Source organism: Barbatula barbatula (genome assembly GCF_947034865.1).
Source record: "Barbatula barbatula genome assembly, chromosome: 3".
In the NCBI taxonomy this organism is placed as follows: domain Eukaryota; kingdom Metazoa; phylum Chordata; class Actinopteri; order Cypriniformes; family Nemacheilidae; genus Barbatula; species Barbatula barbatula.
Genome location: NC_136764.1, coordinates 1,312,900 through 1,331,170, shown reverse-complemented (window position 1 = coordinate 1,331,170; position 18,271 = coordinate 1,312,900). Strand labels below are relative to the sequence as shown.

Below are 18,271 nucleotides of genomic sequence, written 5' to 3'. Positions count from 1 at the left end.
TAAAGACTCTGGTTGGTTGAGAGATCATCTGAGAAAGATTACAAGCAGCAATCAATGAAACTATCTTTTGTTTCATTGGACATTGTTTCGCAAACCAGTCAATGTTCATATCCCCAAGTAAAAAAATATCATTATTCACATCTGTAACTCTGTCAATTAACACACATAAATCATTCAGGTATTGCTCATCAGCCCCAGGAGGTCTATAGCAGCAACCGATTAGCACCGGCTTTAGGTGAGGAAGATGCACTTTAACCCATAACATTTCTAAACCATCTGAGATAAACTCAGAGCATAGTGTTGCCGGAAAGTTATCTCTGATATATAATGCTATGCCACCCCCATATTTATTCCTGTCCCTTCTAAAAATATTATAGCCATCAATGGAAACCTCAGTATCAAGAACAGTAGCATCTAGATGAGTCTCTGATACTGCCAAGATATTAATGCTGTTTTTTGTAATTAGGTTATTAAGTTCAAATACCTTATTTCTGATGCTGCAAACATTCAAATGGGCCATAACAAGACCCTTTGAAACAGAAAGGAGATGTTTATCATCAATAGGCCTACTATCCATAATTAATTTTTTTTTTCTTTAAAATCAGTTCAGTCTATATGAGCTCAAGTAAAGGAAACCAGAGAACTAGTCTCTCGCTCCAGCTCTTGGCTCCAACTCCTGGCTGTTGGTGCTTCTCCTATCCTTATGCTTTTGGGCAGGGGGATGGACAATAAGCTTGTCATGTCGGATGTGGCTATGTCACCTCGTTCTCTGGCAGCTTTCATGGATGGAATGAGTGCCTTACGCTTTTGCCTGACGGCTTCAGTGTAGTCCTAATTCACATAGATGTTGGTTCCTTTAAGATCCTTAGTCTTTCCCAAAACAGCCATTTTATCTTTATATCTGAGGAATTTGACCATGATAGGCCTAGGTCTCTTTCCAGCTGTAGCGCCCCTAGCGTGTCTAGCTAGTGTGAAGTGCGCTCCCCGAATTCCTTAATTATCACCTTCTTGTAACCGTTTACTTTACTGACAGCTGTTAATTTAGTGCAAAGTAGTAATACCGTATTTTATAGCTAAGTTAGAGCAATTCACTAAATGTATGCAACTATCTCACATGATTGGTTACCCCAAACGATAACTTTATAGTTACAGTACGTTTCCACCCTTTTTCAATGACTCTAAATACTTTAAAGCAATAAGCATCAATTTAAAGGTCACTTATATTAATCTGAATATATAGACACTTTCACTTTAACCCAGGATACTGTATACATCAAGCATATTATATTGCATTAAGTATCAAAATGACCAATATCATAAACCACAAGTAATGCAAACTACCACAGGAATACGTTTGAATTATTTACTGGGAAAAGAGAGAAAAAGAAAATAGTATTGACATCTATACAGTTCAAACAGCAACAATGCAATTCAAATAAACCCATTAAATTCCCTAAAGCTAAGCCGGCAAAATGACTCAAATGGCACCTCAATTGAATAAAATGAATACCCCGATAGTCAAAGGAGGATACGTCGCAGGCCTGTAGTGTTGCTGGCGAGCGGGGAGACCTTAAACACAATGGCCGCTTCGCGCCGTGGCGCAACAAAAAAATAACTCACTCGCTGATGTAGTAGTGCTGATCAGCGCGTTGTCCGTCACTCCGCGCTACGCGATGATTGCGATGATGATGATAGAAAACGTCTCGGTTACTTTCGTAACCTCGGTTCCCTGAGAAGCGGGAACGAGACATTGCGGAGACCGCATATGGAACTCCTCCTCTTTTTCACTTTTCCTGAAGTCCTATAGGATAACGCCAGTTAAAAAACTGGCCAATTGTCGCAAGACATGCACAGTATGCAAATACTGACGAATCTAGACAGTATAAATACAGTGCATGAGACGACAATAGCTCAGAATCTACGATAGAACGCTTGACCAGAGATAAGCAGCGAACACGGCGTTCTCCGCAATGTCTCGTTCCCGCTTCTCAGGGAACCGAGGTTACGAAAGTAACCGAGACGTTCCCTTTCGAGAGCGGTCACTTCGACATTGCGGAGACCGCATATGGAACGGTAGTACAATCCCGCCGTGAGAGCTAGCAAAAACAGCCCGATAACTGGGATAACACGTACACAGTATGCGGAGCAGACAAACCAACCATTCGCGAGGTTGCCCCAAGCGTTAACCGCTGATTGGCCGAAACCGGCCTATGAGCTGCTAGATCACTGAGCACGCCAATGAACTGCTAGATTGGTCTTTTGTCGAATTTGCATATCCAAACCCAACGAATGCAGCGGGCTGCGCTGAACAGGGCAGACACCACAGCAGTAGAACCAGCACGGAAACCCGGGCGATATAATAGCGAATATAAGTACACCAAGCACAGTGTAAACAGCAATGCGGCAACAACTGTGTAGCACAATACATTACAAGGTAGAAGATAAGCTTAATCAGCACTCACCGAGAGGACTTGAGAAGCCAACGAGGACACATCCAATCTGTAGAACCTGGCGAAAGTATTCTGAGAAGACCAGCCAGCTGCACAGCATATGTCCTGAATAGATGTGCCCCTAGACCAGGCCCACGAAGAGGCGATAGCCCTAGTCGAATGAGCTCTGATACCGAAGGGGCAGTTCTGACCCTGGCTTTCGTACGCCAAGGTAATAGCGTCCACTACCCAGTGAGAGAGCCTCTGTTTTGAGACAGCCCGGCCTTTAGTACCCCCACCAAAACAAATAAAGAGCTGCTCCGACTGCCGAAACCCGGCCGTGCGATCTATGTAAGCCCGCAATACCCTTACCGGGCATACCGCTCTCTGAGCGTCAGCATCCTGTGGGTCTGACGACTCGGAAGACAAGGCGGGCAAGGAAATGACCTGAGCTCTAAAAGGGGTAGACATGGACTTCGGCACATAACCCGATTTTGGCCGGAGAGTGACGCTGCAGTCGCCTGGCCCAAAACGAATGAAATCAGCGCCGACTGAGAGCGCTTGCAAATCCCCTATGCGCTTAGCCGAAGCAAGGGCGAGAAGGAGAACGGTTTTTAGAGTGAGCTCTCTTACCGAAGCCGCGTCCAAAGGCTCAAAGGGGGGAGAAGAGAGAGCCTTCAACACCAGTGCTAAGTCCCAAGGTGGCACCGAAGGGGTTCGCGGGGGGAAAAGTCTCCTCGCTCCTCTGAGGAATCTGACCACCAGCATGTGCCTACCAATCGATTGCCCATCAACCGGGGAACGAAACGAGGCGATGGCCGCTACGTAAACCTTCAGCGTTGACGGGAGGCCGCCGCTGTCCAGCCTGTGCTGCAGGAAAGACAAAATATCAGACACGGGGCAAGACGCCGGGTCGATATTGTTGCTGCTGCACCATTTAGCAAACACCCCCCATTTTAGAGCGTGTAAACGTCTGGTAGACGGCGCGCGAGACTCCGAAATAGTATCCAGCACACGCTGAGGGAGTGCAGTTAGAATCCCCGAAGCCAAATCGTGCCGTTCACTTGGGACAACAGGTCTCTCCTGAGGGGAATCCGCCACGGCGGTGCCGTCAACAACTCCCTCAGGTCCGGGAACCATGGTTGATTCGGCCAGAACGGAGCGACGAGAATCACCGACGCCGTCTCCTCTCTGACTTTGCACAGCACTAGGGGTAAAATCTTCACCGGAGGAAACGCGTAAAGCCGAACGGCCGGCCAACGCCCCGTCAGCGCGTCGCTCCCCATAGGGGAGTGGATCAGCGAGAAATACAACGGGCAGTGTGCGTTCTCGCTTGTCGCGAATAGATCCACCTCCGCTTTCCCGAAGCGTTCCCAAATTAACAGGACTGTGTCGGGATGAAGCCTCCATTCCCCGTGCTGAAGACCCTCCCTCGAAAGCATGTCCGCTCCGCGGTTCAGATGACCGGGGATATGCGCTGCTCTGATAGAGAGTATATGCCGATCCGCCCACAGTAGGAGATCCGCCGCCTGTTTGAAAAGAGCTCCGGAACGGATCCCTCCCTGGCGATTTATGTACGAAACCACGGACATGTTGTCGGTGCGAATCAGAACATGTTTCTGCTCCAGCCTCGACTGGAAAGTATGAAGAGCTAGAGACACCGCCTTTAGTTCCAAGCGATTTATGTGCCATTTCCTCAGAGACTGTGACCAAAGGCCGGATGCCGGCATGCCCTCGCACACCGCGCCCCATCCCGAGGACGATGCATCCGTCGTAACGACTGTGCGTCTCGTCACCAGCCCCAGGGGAACTCCCCGACTGAACATGCTCGGGTCGCGCCATGGACTCAGGGCGTCGAGGCAGCGGCGTGTAACCGGGACTCGCGCCTGGCCCGAGGACCATGCTCTCCATGGAACCCGAGCCTTCAGCCAGAACTGAAGCGGTCGCATGTGCAGAAGACCTAGGTGGCAGACCGCCGACGCCGATGCCATGAGACCCAAAAGCCTCTGGAACTCCCTCAGGGGAACAGACCGGCCCAGCCTGAGCGAATGTAGAGCTGAAGAGATGGACTCCGTCCTCTCTAGGGAGAGACGAGCGCGCATCTCCACTGAGTCGAAACATACCCCCAGATACGTTATAGACTGACTCGGCGTGAGTTTGCTCTTCTGCATGTTCACGCGCAGCCCCAGGGATGCCAAGTGACCAAGCAGCATCTGCGTGTGACCGATTAGCGCCTTCCGAGAGTGGGCTAAAATCAGCCAATCGTCCAGATAATTGAGAATGCGCATTCCGCTCGCTCTGAGAGGGGAAAGCGCCGCGTCCACGCACTTCGAGAATGTGCGCGGAGCTAATGCCAGCCCGAATGGGAGGACGGCAAATTGGTACGCTGAATCCTCGAAAGCGAATCGCAGGAACCTTCGGTGGCGCTTGTTTATCTGAACATGGAAGTACGCATCCTTCAGATCTACGGAAACAAACCAGTCCCCGGGACGCACTTGTGCCAGGATCTGTTTTAGAGTTGTCATTCTGAACGCTCGCTTGTGAAGCGCTCGGTTGACGGGTCTCAAGTCCAGAATCGGACGCAGACCACCATCTCTCTTGGGCACTACAAAATACCGGCTGTAAAACCCGCTTTCCCGCTCGTTCGGGGGGACACGCTCGATCGCTCCCTTCGCGAGCAGGCTGCGGATTTCCTGCCTTAGCACAGGTGCGTTTTGCGCTGACGTAAGCGACGGGACCACACCGCTGAAGCGGGGAGGTCTGCGCCTGAACTGCAGGGAGTACCCGTGTTCTATCACGTTTAGCAGCCAAAGAGAGATGCCTGGGATGGCTTTCCACGCGTCCAGAAACAGACATAACGGCCGAATCTGATCGGGGGTTACCGTCATCGGACCGTTTAGGGTAGCGCGCTGGCCCAGCGAGGCTAAATGCACTGGCGGGAAAATATCTCGCGCGTGAGACTCCAGCGGTCCCTCGTCCACGGGAGCGTCCGTGGACGAGGGAATGCTGGTTATAGTTGTGACTAGCTGCGGCTTCGCGCTGCACCGTGGCAGGGCAAGGGACGCAGCATTGTGTGTGTGAGGGGGAAAAAGCTCCTTCTGTGAACAGGTATGTGTTTTTATTGCATTCACACAAACAACACTTACAACATTGCAATAATCGCCCGCAACCGCGGGGGAAAACTGTTGCAAACAGCGGCGCTTTGGGTCCGCCGGCACGCTCACAGACTCTCTCCTCCTCTTCCCAGGTCCGTCAGGACGACGGCTTGGCAGCCGATGACGCTCCGCCGTCGTGGCGTGGACCTCTCTTCGGCCCGTACCTCTTCTTTGCTGGGCCCGCCCATTGTTTAGGACGGACGTCCGGTTCGCGACCTCGACTAGCCGGTGCGGGAGCCGCGTGCTGTTTGGCGGGTCTCTGCGAGGAGTGAGGCGCGGATGAAGAGCGGGCTCTCGGAGACGGTTGGTAAGAGCGTCGAGGCAGCACGTGACTCATGGCCTTGGCGCGCTTTTGCGCCTCACCAAAACGCTCTACTACCGACTCCACGACGTCACCAAAGAGGCCGGAGGGAGTGATCGGCGCGTTGAGCAGGGACTTACGATCGGCGTCCTTTAGATCCGCCAGCGTAAGCCACAGATGACGGTGGAGGACGACCATAAACCCCATAGATCTGCCGATAGCCTGGGCGGTGCGTTTCGTAGCCATCAGCGCGAAGTCGGTCGCTGCCCTCAGATCCCGTGTAGCGTCCGTCTCCAGGCTGCCGCTATCCAGCGACTGAAGGATCTTTGCCTGGAACACCTGCAGCACCGCCATAGTGTGCAAGGCGGAGGCGGCCTCGCCAGCGGACGCGTATGCCTTACCAGCGAGATGGGCGGTAAACCTGCACGGCTTCGAGGGCAGGCCTGGGTCCGAGCCCAGCGAGGTGGCGGAAGGGCACAAATGAGCGGCGAGGGTCTCCTCGACGGGTGGCATGCGCACGTAACCGTGGGCCTCGGCCCCGACCACGTGGGCAAACATGGCCGGCGTAGCAGCGTGGACGCGCGCCGACTGAGGTGCTGACCACGTCTTCACCACGTGCTCGTGGACATCTGGGAAGAACGGCGAACTCCTTTTCGACGTGGCCTGGCGGCGACTCGCCTGAAAGTACCAGGAGTCGAGCTTACTCTTCGCCGGCATCTCAGGTGGATCCCAGGTGATGTCGAGCTCGCTTACAGCTTTTTCGAGAACCCTGACGAACTCCTCGTGGAGGTCCGGGGTGCTCTCCGGATCGGGACGATCACGCTCCGATCCTGCCCAGTCCTTGTCCGAAGCTGATATGGACATGGAGTCATCGTCCTCCTCGACGCCGAAGGAAACGGCGTCCGCGATGGAAGGCGGAGGACGAAGGACCTCGTCGACTGGGGAATGAGGTGACGGCAGAGGACGGGGGCCCGGAGCCGGGTCGTCGCCGCCACCTCGTGGAGTGGGTGGACTCACCAGCGGCTCGTTGGCGGCGGTGAGCCTCGACCCTAAGAGTCCACGAGCAATGTTCCTGCGAGTCCTCAAAACACGCGCCGGCAGGTCCGCACAGTGCGCGCAATCGGACTCGCAGAGTGCATCCTCCGCATGGGCAAGGCCCAGGCAGGCAATGCAGTGCTCGTGAGTATCCTGCGGGCCAATGGGGCCCGCGCAGAGACGACAGAAAGAAGCCATCGGATGCGGTGAAAGAAGTATCCAGTTGCGTCTTCAACGATGGCAGCGTGAAAAAGAAGATTCAGAGCTATTGTCGTCTCATGCACTGTATTTATACTGTCTAGATTCGTCAGTATTTGCATACTGTGCATGTCTTGCGACAATTGGCCAGTTTTTTAACTGGCGTTATCCTATAGGACTTCAGGAAAAGTGAAAAAGAGGAGGAGTTCCATATGCGGTCTCCGCAATGTCGAAGTGACCGCTCTCGAAAGGGAACGTCTTCTGACAGTTATGCAGTCAATAGTCCTGGAGAAAAGTGCTTTTTCAGACGATGCACAACCGGGCAACCGAGCAGGCTACTCACTCGCAAAGTCTTTGTAACGAAGTCGGGTTGACTAGCCGTCCGCTCTTCCTCCTCGTGAAACTCTAACCGAGTGCTTCACAACATAAACTATTACTCCGTAAACTTAATCAAATGTCTGTAACTCACTCTTAGTGCAGTCTACAAGTACATTTTCTATCACACACGCATTAACTTGGCTTTTTACCAACTTCTAACGTGACTCTTCACACGCGGTTCTCCCCCATCTTCTCCCTTTTTTGACCTCTCACCCTGACTCCTGATTGGATCTTTCTTCAGGGTACCTGTATTTTAACCAACTTAATATTTAACACACATAAACCTTTTTTAAAACATTTTTAACAAAGAAATATACAGTTTAAATAAATTAAACAAAAATACATTTAGTTTCTTTCTTTAGGACACCAAAATTCCCATAGGGCTACACAGCATATCCGGATGGATTGCCAGTCCTATGTGCACGTTCAATCACCATCTGGCTACTGTCGAGGTGAAGTTTCTCATTTATCACATACCTGACTTTGTCCTCAGTCTCCTTCCAGCTTTCATTCTGGGCCTCAGGAATACCATCCACAACAAGTTTATTTCTTCTTGTTTGACCCTCCAAGTAATCTGCTTTTCAGTCATCTCTACCAATTGCGCCTGTATTATTTTGGTTTCAGCACAAACAATTGTCCTTTCTGAATCAGTTTTATCATTTTTCTTCATTAGATCATCAATGTCCTTCTGGGAGAATTGCAAGCTGCTTCTCAGCTCCTGTGTCTCCTTGATCAATTTGTCAATCCGAGTGTTCACATTGTTCACAATTAATTCCACAATAGTCTTAAAGTTACTTTCTTGCTGCTGTAGAAGTTGCATGAACAGATCCCTTTGTTGACTCATTAGATCCTTTATTTGTGAAAGCGACACCAACTCTTCTCCATTACTTTGGTTGCTGCTTTGGTCCCTCTTGGGTGGCATGGTGTGCTGAGATTCTCTACTAGGAAATCCTCAGGCTTCAGCTGATCAAGTAGGCCAAGATAGTATCCAACAAAATCTCAAAATATGAATACCATCCACTGTTTTTCATTAGGTATCTTAGAAAATATAGTGTTTCTTGAGTGGATATTTAAAGAATTTTAAGTTTGTAAGATAAAATAAAACACTTAAAATTCAGGGTTCAGAGGAACTGAGTTACAGGTCTTCACCATTGTTGAGGTTTGTATGATGAGTGTGTCAGTGTGTCTGTCTGTCTGTCTGTGTGTGTGTGTGCGTGTGGTTGTTTGTGTCTGTCTGTGTGTGTGTCTGTGTGTATATGTGTGTGTCTGTGTGTGTATGTGTATCTGTGTGTGTGTGTCTGTGTGTGTGTTTGTTTGTGTGTGTGTCTGTGTGTACAAAATATAAAATAAAGTTTCTGTAGTTTTGATGTGTGTTTATAGTGTTTAAATGTGTTACAGGTTTCATGAAATGAGGTTCAAGCTATTTAGAGAAAAACTGTGTTCAGCATTAAAAACTTTTTCTGCTCTTTTAAGAAAACTAAATCATGTGTGTTTGAACAATGTTTTCAGGAGCTTGAGCACAAACTCATCTCTCTGATGAAGAAAGAGCTGAAGATCTTCAAGAGTCTACTGAGTCCAGATTACCCATCATGCTCTGAGAGAGAAGAGGAGGATGATGAAGATCAGATCAGAGTCAGAGAGATGTTTCTGAAGATCACACTGAACGTCCTGAGGAAGATGAAGCAGACAGACCTCGCTTACAAACTACAGACCAGTAAGAGCTCTCAGTCATGTGACTATGACATCACTTTACCTTCAGACGAACAGACACAGTGTCTGTATTTACTGATGATTATTAGTGAAAATACATTTACAGTTAATAAATCAACAGAATAGAACCATGAAGCTTTTTGTGTTCATCTAATGTCATGATCAGCAAAATCTTAAAACACTCTTAAGGTCAAATATAAGAACAAATGACACAAAAATAGTAATTTGGTTTAATAAGCATAGAGAGCTTTACTATATTCAAATGATATTAAATAAGAAAAATAAATATGTTTGTTTTTACATTGTACATACTGTAGAATTAAGGATTTTCATAATCGTTTACATGTATTTTTATTTATATTCCCTTTGTTTATCAGAATTGGCCCCTTTATACATGAAGAAACACAAATCCAGACTAAAAGAGAAATTCCAGAGAATGAATGAAGGAATCTCAAGTCAAGGAAGCTCAACACTTGTGAATGAGATCTACACAGAGCTGTACATCACAGAGGGAGGGAGTGAAGACATCAATAATGAACATGAGGTGAGACAGATTGAGACGGCATCCAGAAGATCAGAGACACAAGAAACACAAATCAAATGTAATGACATCTTTAAAGTCTCACCTGAACTAAACAAACCCATCAGAAGTGTGCTGACTAAAGGAGTCGCTGGAATTGGAAAATCAGTCTCTGTGCAGAAGTTCATTCTGGATTGGGCTGAAGAAAAAACAAATCAAGATCTTCACTTCATATTTCCACTTCCTTTCAGAGAACTGAATCTGATCAAACAGACAAATATCAGTCTGATGGATCTTCTTCATCAGTTCTTCATAGATACAAAAGAATTGAGATCGACAGACTTTGATGATTATAAAGTTGTGTTTATCTTTGATGGTCTGGATGAGTGTCGTCTTCCTCTAGATTTCTCAAAGAATCTGAGTTTGTTTGATGTCAGAGAATCAGCGTCAGTGGATGTGCTGCTGACAAACCTCATCAAGGGGAATCTGCTTCCTTCTGCTCTGATCTGGATCACCTCTCGACCAGCAGCAGCCAATCAGATTCCTCCTGAGTGTGTTGATCTGATCACAGATGTACGAGGATTCAATGACCCTCAGAAGGACGAGTATTTCAGGAAGAGAATCAATGATGAGAGTCTGGCCAACAGAATCATCACACACATGAAATCATCCAGAAGTCTGTACATCATGTGTCACATCCCAGTCTTCTGCTGGATTTCAGCCACTGTTCTCCAGAGAATGTTGAGTGAAGCAGAGAGTCCAGCACAGATCCCCAAGACTCTCACTCACATGTTCACACACTTCCTGATGTTTCAGATCAAACTGAAGAGTCAGAAGTATGATGGGAAATGTGAGGTAGATCTTCAGCAGGCTAGAAAGAGTCTTGAGTCTCTGGGAAAACTGGCTTTTCAACAGCTGGAGAAAGGGAACCTGATCTTCTATGAGGAGGATCTGAGAGAGTGTGACATTGATGTCAGAGAAGCGTCAGTGGACTCAGGAGTTTGTACTCAGATCTTCAGAGAGGAGTTTGGACTGAACCTGGGGAAGGTGTTCAGCTTTGTGCATCTGAGCGTTCAGGAGTTTCTCGCTGCTTTATTCAAGTTTCTGTCATTTCTTCAGCAAACATCAGGACTCTTCAGCAGATTCAGATCAAACATGAGTGATTTACTGAAGAGTGAAGTGGACAAGGCCTTACAGAGTGAGAACGGACACCTGGATCTTTACCTCAGATTTCTTCTGGGTCTCTCACTGGAGTCCAGTCAGACAATCTTACGAGATCTGATGACACAGACAGGAAGAAGCTCTGACAGTAAACAGGAAATAGTCGAGTACATTAAGATGAAGATCAGAGAGAATCTCTCTCCAGAGAAATCCATCAATCTGTTTCACTGTCTGAATGAACTCAATGATCATTCTCTAGTGCAGGAAGTACAAACATATGTGAACAGAGGAGATGAGTTTAGTCTTACTGGAGTCCGTCTCTCTCCTGCTCAGTGGTCGGCTCTGGTGTTTGTGTTACTGAACTCAGAAGAGAAGCTGGATGAGTTTAATCTGAGGAAATATGATCGATCAGATGAATGTCTTCTGAGGCTTCTGCCAGTGATCAAAGCATCCAGAACAGCTGAGTGAGTAATTTATCTGTTATACCTGTTTACAAGAAGTTCAGGAAGGTGTCGTTTGTAAATAAATAAGAGATAATCCTCGGCTTGCCGTGCAAGTTTATGAGCACAATATGGAGGCCAAGAAGCAGCCGTGGAGTGAATAAAAATCCTTTACCGCTCAGCTAGCTGTGGATTATTGGGTCATTTGCCAAGTTAAAGTTATTATTAATGTTTAGTGTCATGTTTGATCATACAGGTGTAAATTTAACTTGTTTTCATCAGTGAATTTCAAACATTGATCAAACTGACTGGAACTACACTAGTTTTAACGCACACCTTCCAGCCAATAAGAATCCAGTATTCAAACAGACCATAATATAAATCATATAAAACATTTTATGGTGTAAATGACACAAACATGACTTTTTTTCCACCACAATATAAATACAGTTAGAATTCAGTGTTGTCATTGCCCAGATAGTAAGAGAGCAGATTAAAGCCATAGAAGTCAATTGTTGAAATGTTATTTGCATTGAATCAATATAATTTAGCACCAACAGTTATTGTTGAACAAAAAGAGAAATGTCATCAGATTATTATCATTATTGTAATCAGTGTTTGCTTTAGTTGAGACCTCTTGACTTTCATCAAGTTTTTATTTTCTTCTTTATGTGCTTTCAACATTAAATAACATGAATAAAATGTTAAGCATGATTTCCTGAGATCTTAAAAATTCGTAAACATTCAAAAACAGGCAAATTAAGGCCTAACAAAAGTGTAAAATGTGTGTACGATGTGTCGTGAGTTTATTTTTAGTCCGAGTATATTTTTGCCCCTTTGTGGGAAGTCTTGTTTTCAGTTTGCACCCATCGTGGGTGTTTGTTCTGTGTTTTATTATTAAAGACTTGTTTACCCCTTCATGGTCGCTGCCTGCAGTTAGGTTGAACATGCACAGATATGTATAGTTCGAAAAGACAGATCAAAGGTTTGCAGGGTGCATCCCAATTCACTTAACATCCGTCCTAAATAGTATACGAAAGTAGAATTAGTATGTCCTAGATCATAGTAGTAGTCTCAAAGTACCAGGACGGTCTATTGTTTCTGGTGAAAATTCTAAGTGTAGATCCATGGACACTCCAACCCACAATTCACTGCGAGAGGGCGGAGTTCAGTGAAGCTAAAATAAGAGATAAGCTTCACTACATTAATAAATGTACGTTTATAGTAAAGATTGCATAAGAAATAATACGCCTCTGAGAATAGGTTGTTTCAGAACACAATCATATTTCAACTTTAACTAATGTCACAGAATCAGGGACGTGCAGAGGAATTTTGAGGGGCAGTTGCTCTGACCTAAAAAAGGGCATTTTAATTCATTTCATAAAACTTGATGATGATGATCGTTCGTTTGTTATACATCACAAAATCACCTTTTCTGACAACGTTAGGGTGGCCATTTCCATAACACCAAAAAGGAGCATTTAGTGAGGCAAGAATAATTACATAGGACTCTGGTGTACTCGCAACTACAATACAATTTTGTGCATCATATCGATGGCATCATGATACAGTGATTCTGAAACAGTCTACTCTATTCATTGCCAGAATATTTTTTGTAAAAATATTTGACCTGAAGATGTACCTGCAGCTCGTGGGTTACTTTTGTTTTTCTGTGCTGGCATGTCTCATGTCCCTTGACTACAAACATCCACTTCACAGCAACATCCAAGTTGTGCTCTTTTGTCCATTCCGGATTAAATGAGGTCTGAAGTTTCAGCAAGTTACTGTTATGATGTGACGAAGGCAGCACGTGGAGTCTTGTTTATGTTTTTAACCAATGATATATCAGATATTTATTTGACACCTCATTCAGCATCGCTATGGACACAACTGAGGCCATGTATCGATAACCAGCACTTAATAAATCCACGGTTCAGAATCGCTACCCCCCTTCCTCGGATGGTTCCAAATCTATGTATTTGCCCCTCCGAAACATTATTTAAAAACATGGAATAAGCTTCTGTTGCTATGCAGATGATACTCAGCTATATATCTCATCAAGACCAGATGATTCCTCCCAGCTATCCAAACTGGCAGAGTGCATTGAAGATATAAAACATTGGATGACCTGTAATTTCCTTCTTTTAAATTCTAATATAACAGAAATATTACTTATCGGACCAAAGACACGCAAACCAAATATTTCTGTTTCTAAACTGCAAGTTGAAGGATGTACTGTTACTCCAACAAATACAGTAAAAGATCTAGACGTTATATTAGACAGCAACCTGTCATTTCAAATCACATCTCAAATGTCACAAAAACAGCCTTTCTATCACAATACAACCCATCACGCTCTCTAAGATCTCAAAACTCAGGACTTTTGATAACACCTAGAATAACTAAATCCACCAAAGGGGGTCGAGCTTTCTCATACGTAGCACCTAAACTCTGGAATAACCTTCCTGATACTTTTACTCATTTACTTGTGACTTCTGCACGCTTATAATACACAGTGATTCCCTTGATGATCCTCTTTTCACACCAGCTGCTTAACATTGAACATCCATTTGCTCTTGTTTGTTATAACTGAATGAACTCACTGTTCTCTTGTTATTTCTCTTTCAGTCTGAGTCGCTGTGATCTGACAGAGAAAAGTTGTTCATCACTGGCGTCAGTTCTCACATCAAACTCCTCAAGTCTGACAGAACTGAACCTGAGTCACAATAATCTACAGGATTCAGGAGTGAAGCTGCTCTCTGATGGACTGAAGAATACAAACTGTAAACTACAGATATTACAGTAAGTACATTATTAATCCAATAAGTGTCATCGTCTACATTTGCATCATTTAAATTGTTTTTCTTACATTTTTGCATTAAACCTCACAAAACAACATCAATTACATTTAATATTAAGCACAAATACTGCAGGTTTTGTTATAATGAAGTTGAAGTTTTGCACCTTGTAAGTGAAGTGATAGTAATGAAAGTAAAAAAGCTTTGCAACTGAATTCAGACATCAAGAATCAGTGTTTGGATCTTAACAATGGTGACAATCAACAAAACTGCTTTAAACTGCAATGCATGTTGAGTGCCAACTTCATACAACCTTATTCATGATTCCCAGCATGCATTGCAACATGAATACATTAAACAGATGAATTGTTCTATTATCTTATAAAATGTGTATTTAGGTTGTTTAAGGATGTTCAGAGTTGATCTGTTTATCTGTTTACGATGAGAAATAGTTCCCTTTCTATCGGTCTCTCGACGTTGTGTCGAACTGACAGGTGTGCTTAAAAACTCAGATTGCACTTTTTGCCCGTTCATTCACCTTCTGTTCTTCAGAACATGTGAAGTATTATCTTTATGCTATTCAATTTTTCGCTCTTTACTTACCTACTGGTCCATACAACACATATCAGCAACATCGCCGTTCATAACCCAATATGTGTTTCCGATGGGCAGCACTGAACGGCCCATAGCGACTTCCTGCCATCAGACGTGAAAGACTCCCTGGAGCTCCCAACTTCGGCCGGTCGAACCCAGGACGAGGCTGATGCTGCCGCGAGGGTTGGGTTGAAGTGAACTGTACCGACTTCCCGAAACACTCGCTGCTGGATTTGTACCCCGTACCTATCTTCAGGACGTCCGTGACAAGCTCACGTAGACCAAGAATGCCCCCTTTTCGGCGCATTCACGTCAGACAAGCTCCCTTGGCTTTACTCGATGCACCCATTACGCAGGGTGGACTGTTCGGTGACACCTTTCTCAAAAGTTAACCTGACAGGGACAACCCAGGGAGGCCAGGATATTGAGCGTGGCTCCAATCAACACCTCTGTCGTGTCGCAGCGGGATGGCTCCTGCCCCGTCCCGTCACATACTGGGCCTTTTTCAGGGCCTGGCACCCACTTTTTGACTCAATAGAGCGTCCTTCTCCCTGGGTGTATTGTTAAACGGAGTGTAGTTTCCGCTCAACATTGTAACATGCTGTTCCTGTGTGTGACAGTGCGTTGTGCAGCCAAGACTTCAGGCAGATGAGGTCCGCAGGACTGCTCGCCTCACCGGGGCGCCGCCCACGATGAGGCAGACGTTCTACCAGCCACACAACCTCTGACCGAGTCTGACCGAGATGTCCTCAGGGTTCTACTTCATCGTCCACAAGAAAGGTGGGGGGCTGAGCTCTTCAGGCCTCTTTTCAGAATGTTGATGCAGAGGCACGTCCTGAGGTCCGTCTGACATCAGGATTGGTTTGTGGCAATCGACCTGGAGGACACGTACTTTCATGCCTCGATCCTCCCTCACTCGGCAGATGTCACAGCTCACCCGACTGCTCCTCCTCCGGATTCCACCCCGCGCTGTCCAGCACGTTTGGTTGCAGTTCAGGCAGGCACACGTGGTATTGTTGCCTCCCTGGACACCACCCATCACCTGCTTTGGCACACCCTGACCAAGGCCCCCCTCGACGTGGACAATTTTTTTTTGTTACATTTAAAACATATCAATGGTCAATATAAGGCTCTAATACTCACTGACTGCATATAGCCTGGAAGTAAAAAAATTTGAACCGTAAAAAACAATTGTGTGTGTGTGTGTGTGTGTCTGTGTGTGTCTGTGTGTGTCTGTGTGTGTCTGTGTGTGTCTGTGTGTGTCTGTGTGTGTCTGTGTGTGTCTGTGTGTGTCTGTGTCTGTCTGTGTCTGTCTGTCTGTCTGTCTGTCTGTCTGTCTGTCTGTGTCTGTCTGTGTCTGTCTGTGTCTGTCTGCGTGTGTGTGTGAGTGTGTGTGTGTGTGTCTGTCTGTGTGTCTCTGTGTGAGTGTGTGTGTGTGTGTGTGTGTGTGTGTGTGTGTGTGTGTTAGGACACTCTAAATTATAAATCACGAATCCATTTGCTGTAAGTGTGAAGAGTTTATTTCTTGTTTCAGTCTGTTTAACTGCAGTATTGGATCTGAAGGTTGTGTTGCTCTGGCTTCAGCTCTGAGATCAAACCCCTCACATCTGACAGAACTCGATCTGAACTATAATAAAGCAGGAGATTCGGGAGTGAAGCTGCTCTCTGATCTACAGAAGGATCCACACTGTAAACTACAGAAACTACAGTAAGTCTCTGAGTCTCTAAAACTCCAATTCTATTTATAAACAAAAGGAGATAACGATGGGCAGGTGTGGGTAATGAGACACAGGAGGAAAGCTATACTAGGAACGAGAGGGGCGGTGCCAAATGACGAGACTGGAGAGAACACATATTATTTCCTGATTGACTATAATATGTTTCTCTCCACATAAAACACGTGGGTCTGTCATGATTCTGCCCCTAGACCAGAAAATCAAGACAAGAGAAGGCAGAATCATGACAGTTTGCTATAGAAACATGACTTGCACATGTTCGTTAGCTGCCTGCCTGCCCGGACGGTGACGGCTCCTTACCGAGCTCGCTCGTGTTTTTTTTTCAACTAATTTTACCAGTTGAAAGTAAGTAACAAAACACAAACTGTGCTAAGTTTTAATCGACTCAAAAAATATTAAATAGACCCGGCACCTGAAGAAATTTATATGGACCCGACCCGGCTAACCGGTTCAAATATAGACACGAACCCGCACGGTCCTCCGTGAAGACCTGTAGTGTCAAGTTTGTGACAGTTACCTCACGTTTTGAAAAAGTCTTGTGATCCTACGACTTAATTTAAGATTGTAATTAACATGTACAGTATTACTTACTTTATTATGTATTACATGTTTTTCCCTAGAACAATCTTATGGCATTCAAAGTTACTAATAACACTAGAATAAATGTCTTGTGGCGGATGTAGCCTCGGTTCCCTCTTCTGTAGGGCAAAATGGCGAATGAATGGGCACGGCATCTTCCCTTTTATACCCGTATGTACGTCGCGGAGTCTGGCGTGCCATCCCCATTCGCCAAGTTCATTGGCCTTTTCAAAGTATAATCAGAGATGATTCTCTAGTCAAACCGCATTCTGTCAGTCTCAACACAACGTCAAAAGACCAACAGAAAGGGAACTTACAGTGTTAAGGGTTGCAAAAGCACCTGATGAGTTTTGCATTCCATGCTGTTCGGTTTGAAAGATGAACTTCAGCAAATAGCTGCCAATCTGGATCATGGCAAGTCTACCCTGAAGACAATGTAATAAACAACCTAAACCAAGTTCGGCCAACTTAATATTAGACTATATTCAAAGGCAGTTATTGTAAATTAAATTATCACAGACAACATTTTTTATATACATTGATTACTGAAGTCTGGGTTAAACCAAATTATTGTTGCGGTCTAAATAAGTACCCCACCAAAGCTACTGTTATATGCATGAGCCACGTCCGGTTGGTTAAGGTGGTGCTGTTGCAACAATCTTTAGAGTCTTTCTAACTGTCATTCAGAGAACAGAGCATCAATTTAAATCCGTTTACATGCTTGCGATGAACATAATTGTTCCAAACAAAAGTAAAAATCCATTGCTTTCTATTACACTGGCTACTGTATGTCATGAACAGGTAAGGGAAGAACCCAATTGCAGGCAGACACAGATATGACGGGTTAACAAAGATTTTATTATAAAATAAACACAAAACAAAAACCCACAAAGGGGTAAAACAAGACAAGATAAATAATAATCAGGACACGGACTAACTAGACTGAGAAAAAATAAAACACCAAGGACACGACTAGACTCACTCACTCACTCACTGACTCACTCACTCACTGACTGACTCACTCACTCACTGACTCACTCACTCACTGACTCACTCACTCACTGACTCACTCACTCACTGACTCACTCACTCACTCACTCACTGACTCACTGACTCACTCACTGACTCACTCACTGACTCACAGACTCACTCACTCACTCACTCACTCACTCACTCACTCACTCACTCACTCACTCACTCACTCACTCACTCACTCACTCACTCACTCACTGACTCA

General features: G+C 45.6%; 1 protein-coding gene across 2 annotated transcripts in view; it reads left to right on the top strand.

Annotated features, from left to right (window-relative positions):
- Positions 1-18,271, top strand: part of LOC306892152 (NLR family CARD domain-containing protein 3-like) — a 55,504-nt gene that overhangs the window by 18,686 nt on the left and 18,547 nt on the right. For both annotated transcript variants that reach the window (XM_079453018.1, XM_079453019.1), the window contains exons 6-9: positions 9,006-9,210; positions 9,584-11,351; positions 13,956-14,129; positions 16,254-16,427. In XM_079453018.1, coding sequence (XP_079309144.1) covers positions 9,006-9,210; positions 9,584-11,351; positions 13,956-14,129; positions 16,254-16,427 — 2,321 coding nt within the window. The remainder of the gene's footprint in view (positions 1-9,005; positions 9,211-9,583; positions 11,352-13,955; positions 14,130-16,253; positions 16,428-18,271) is intronic.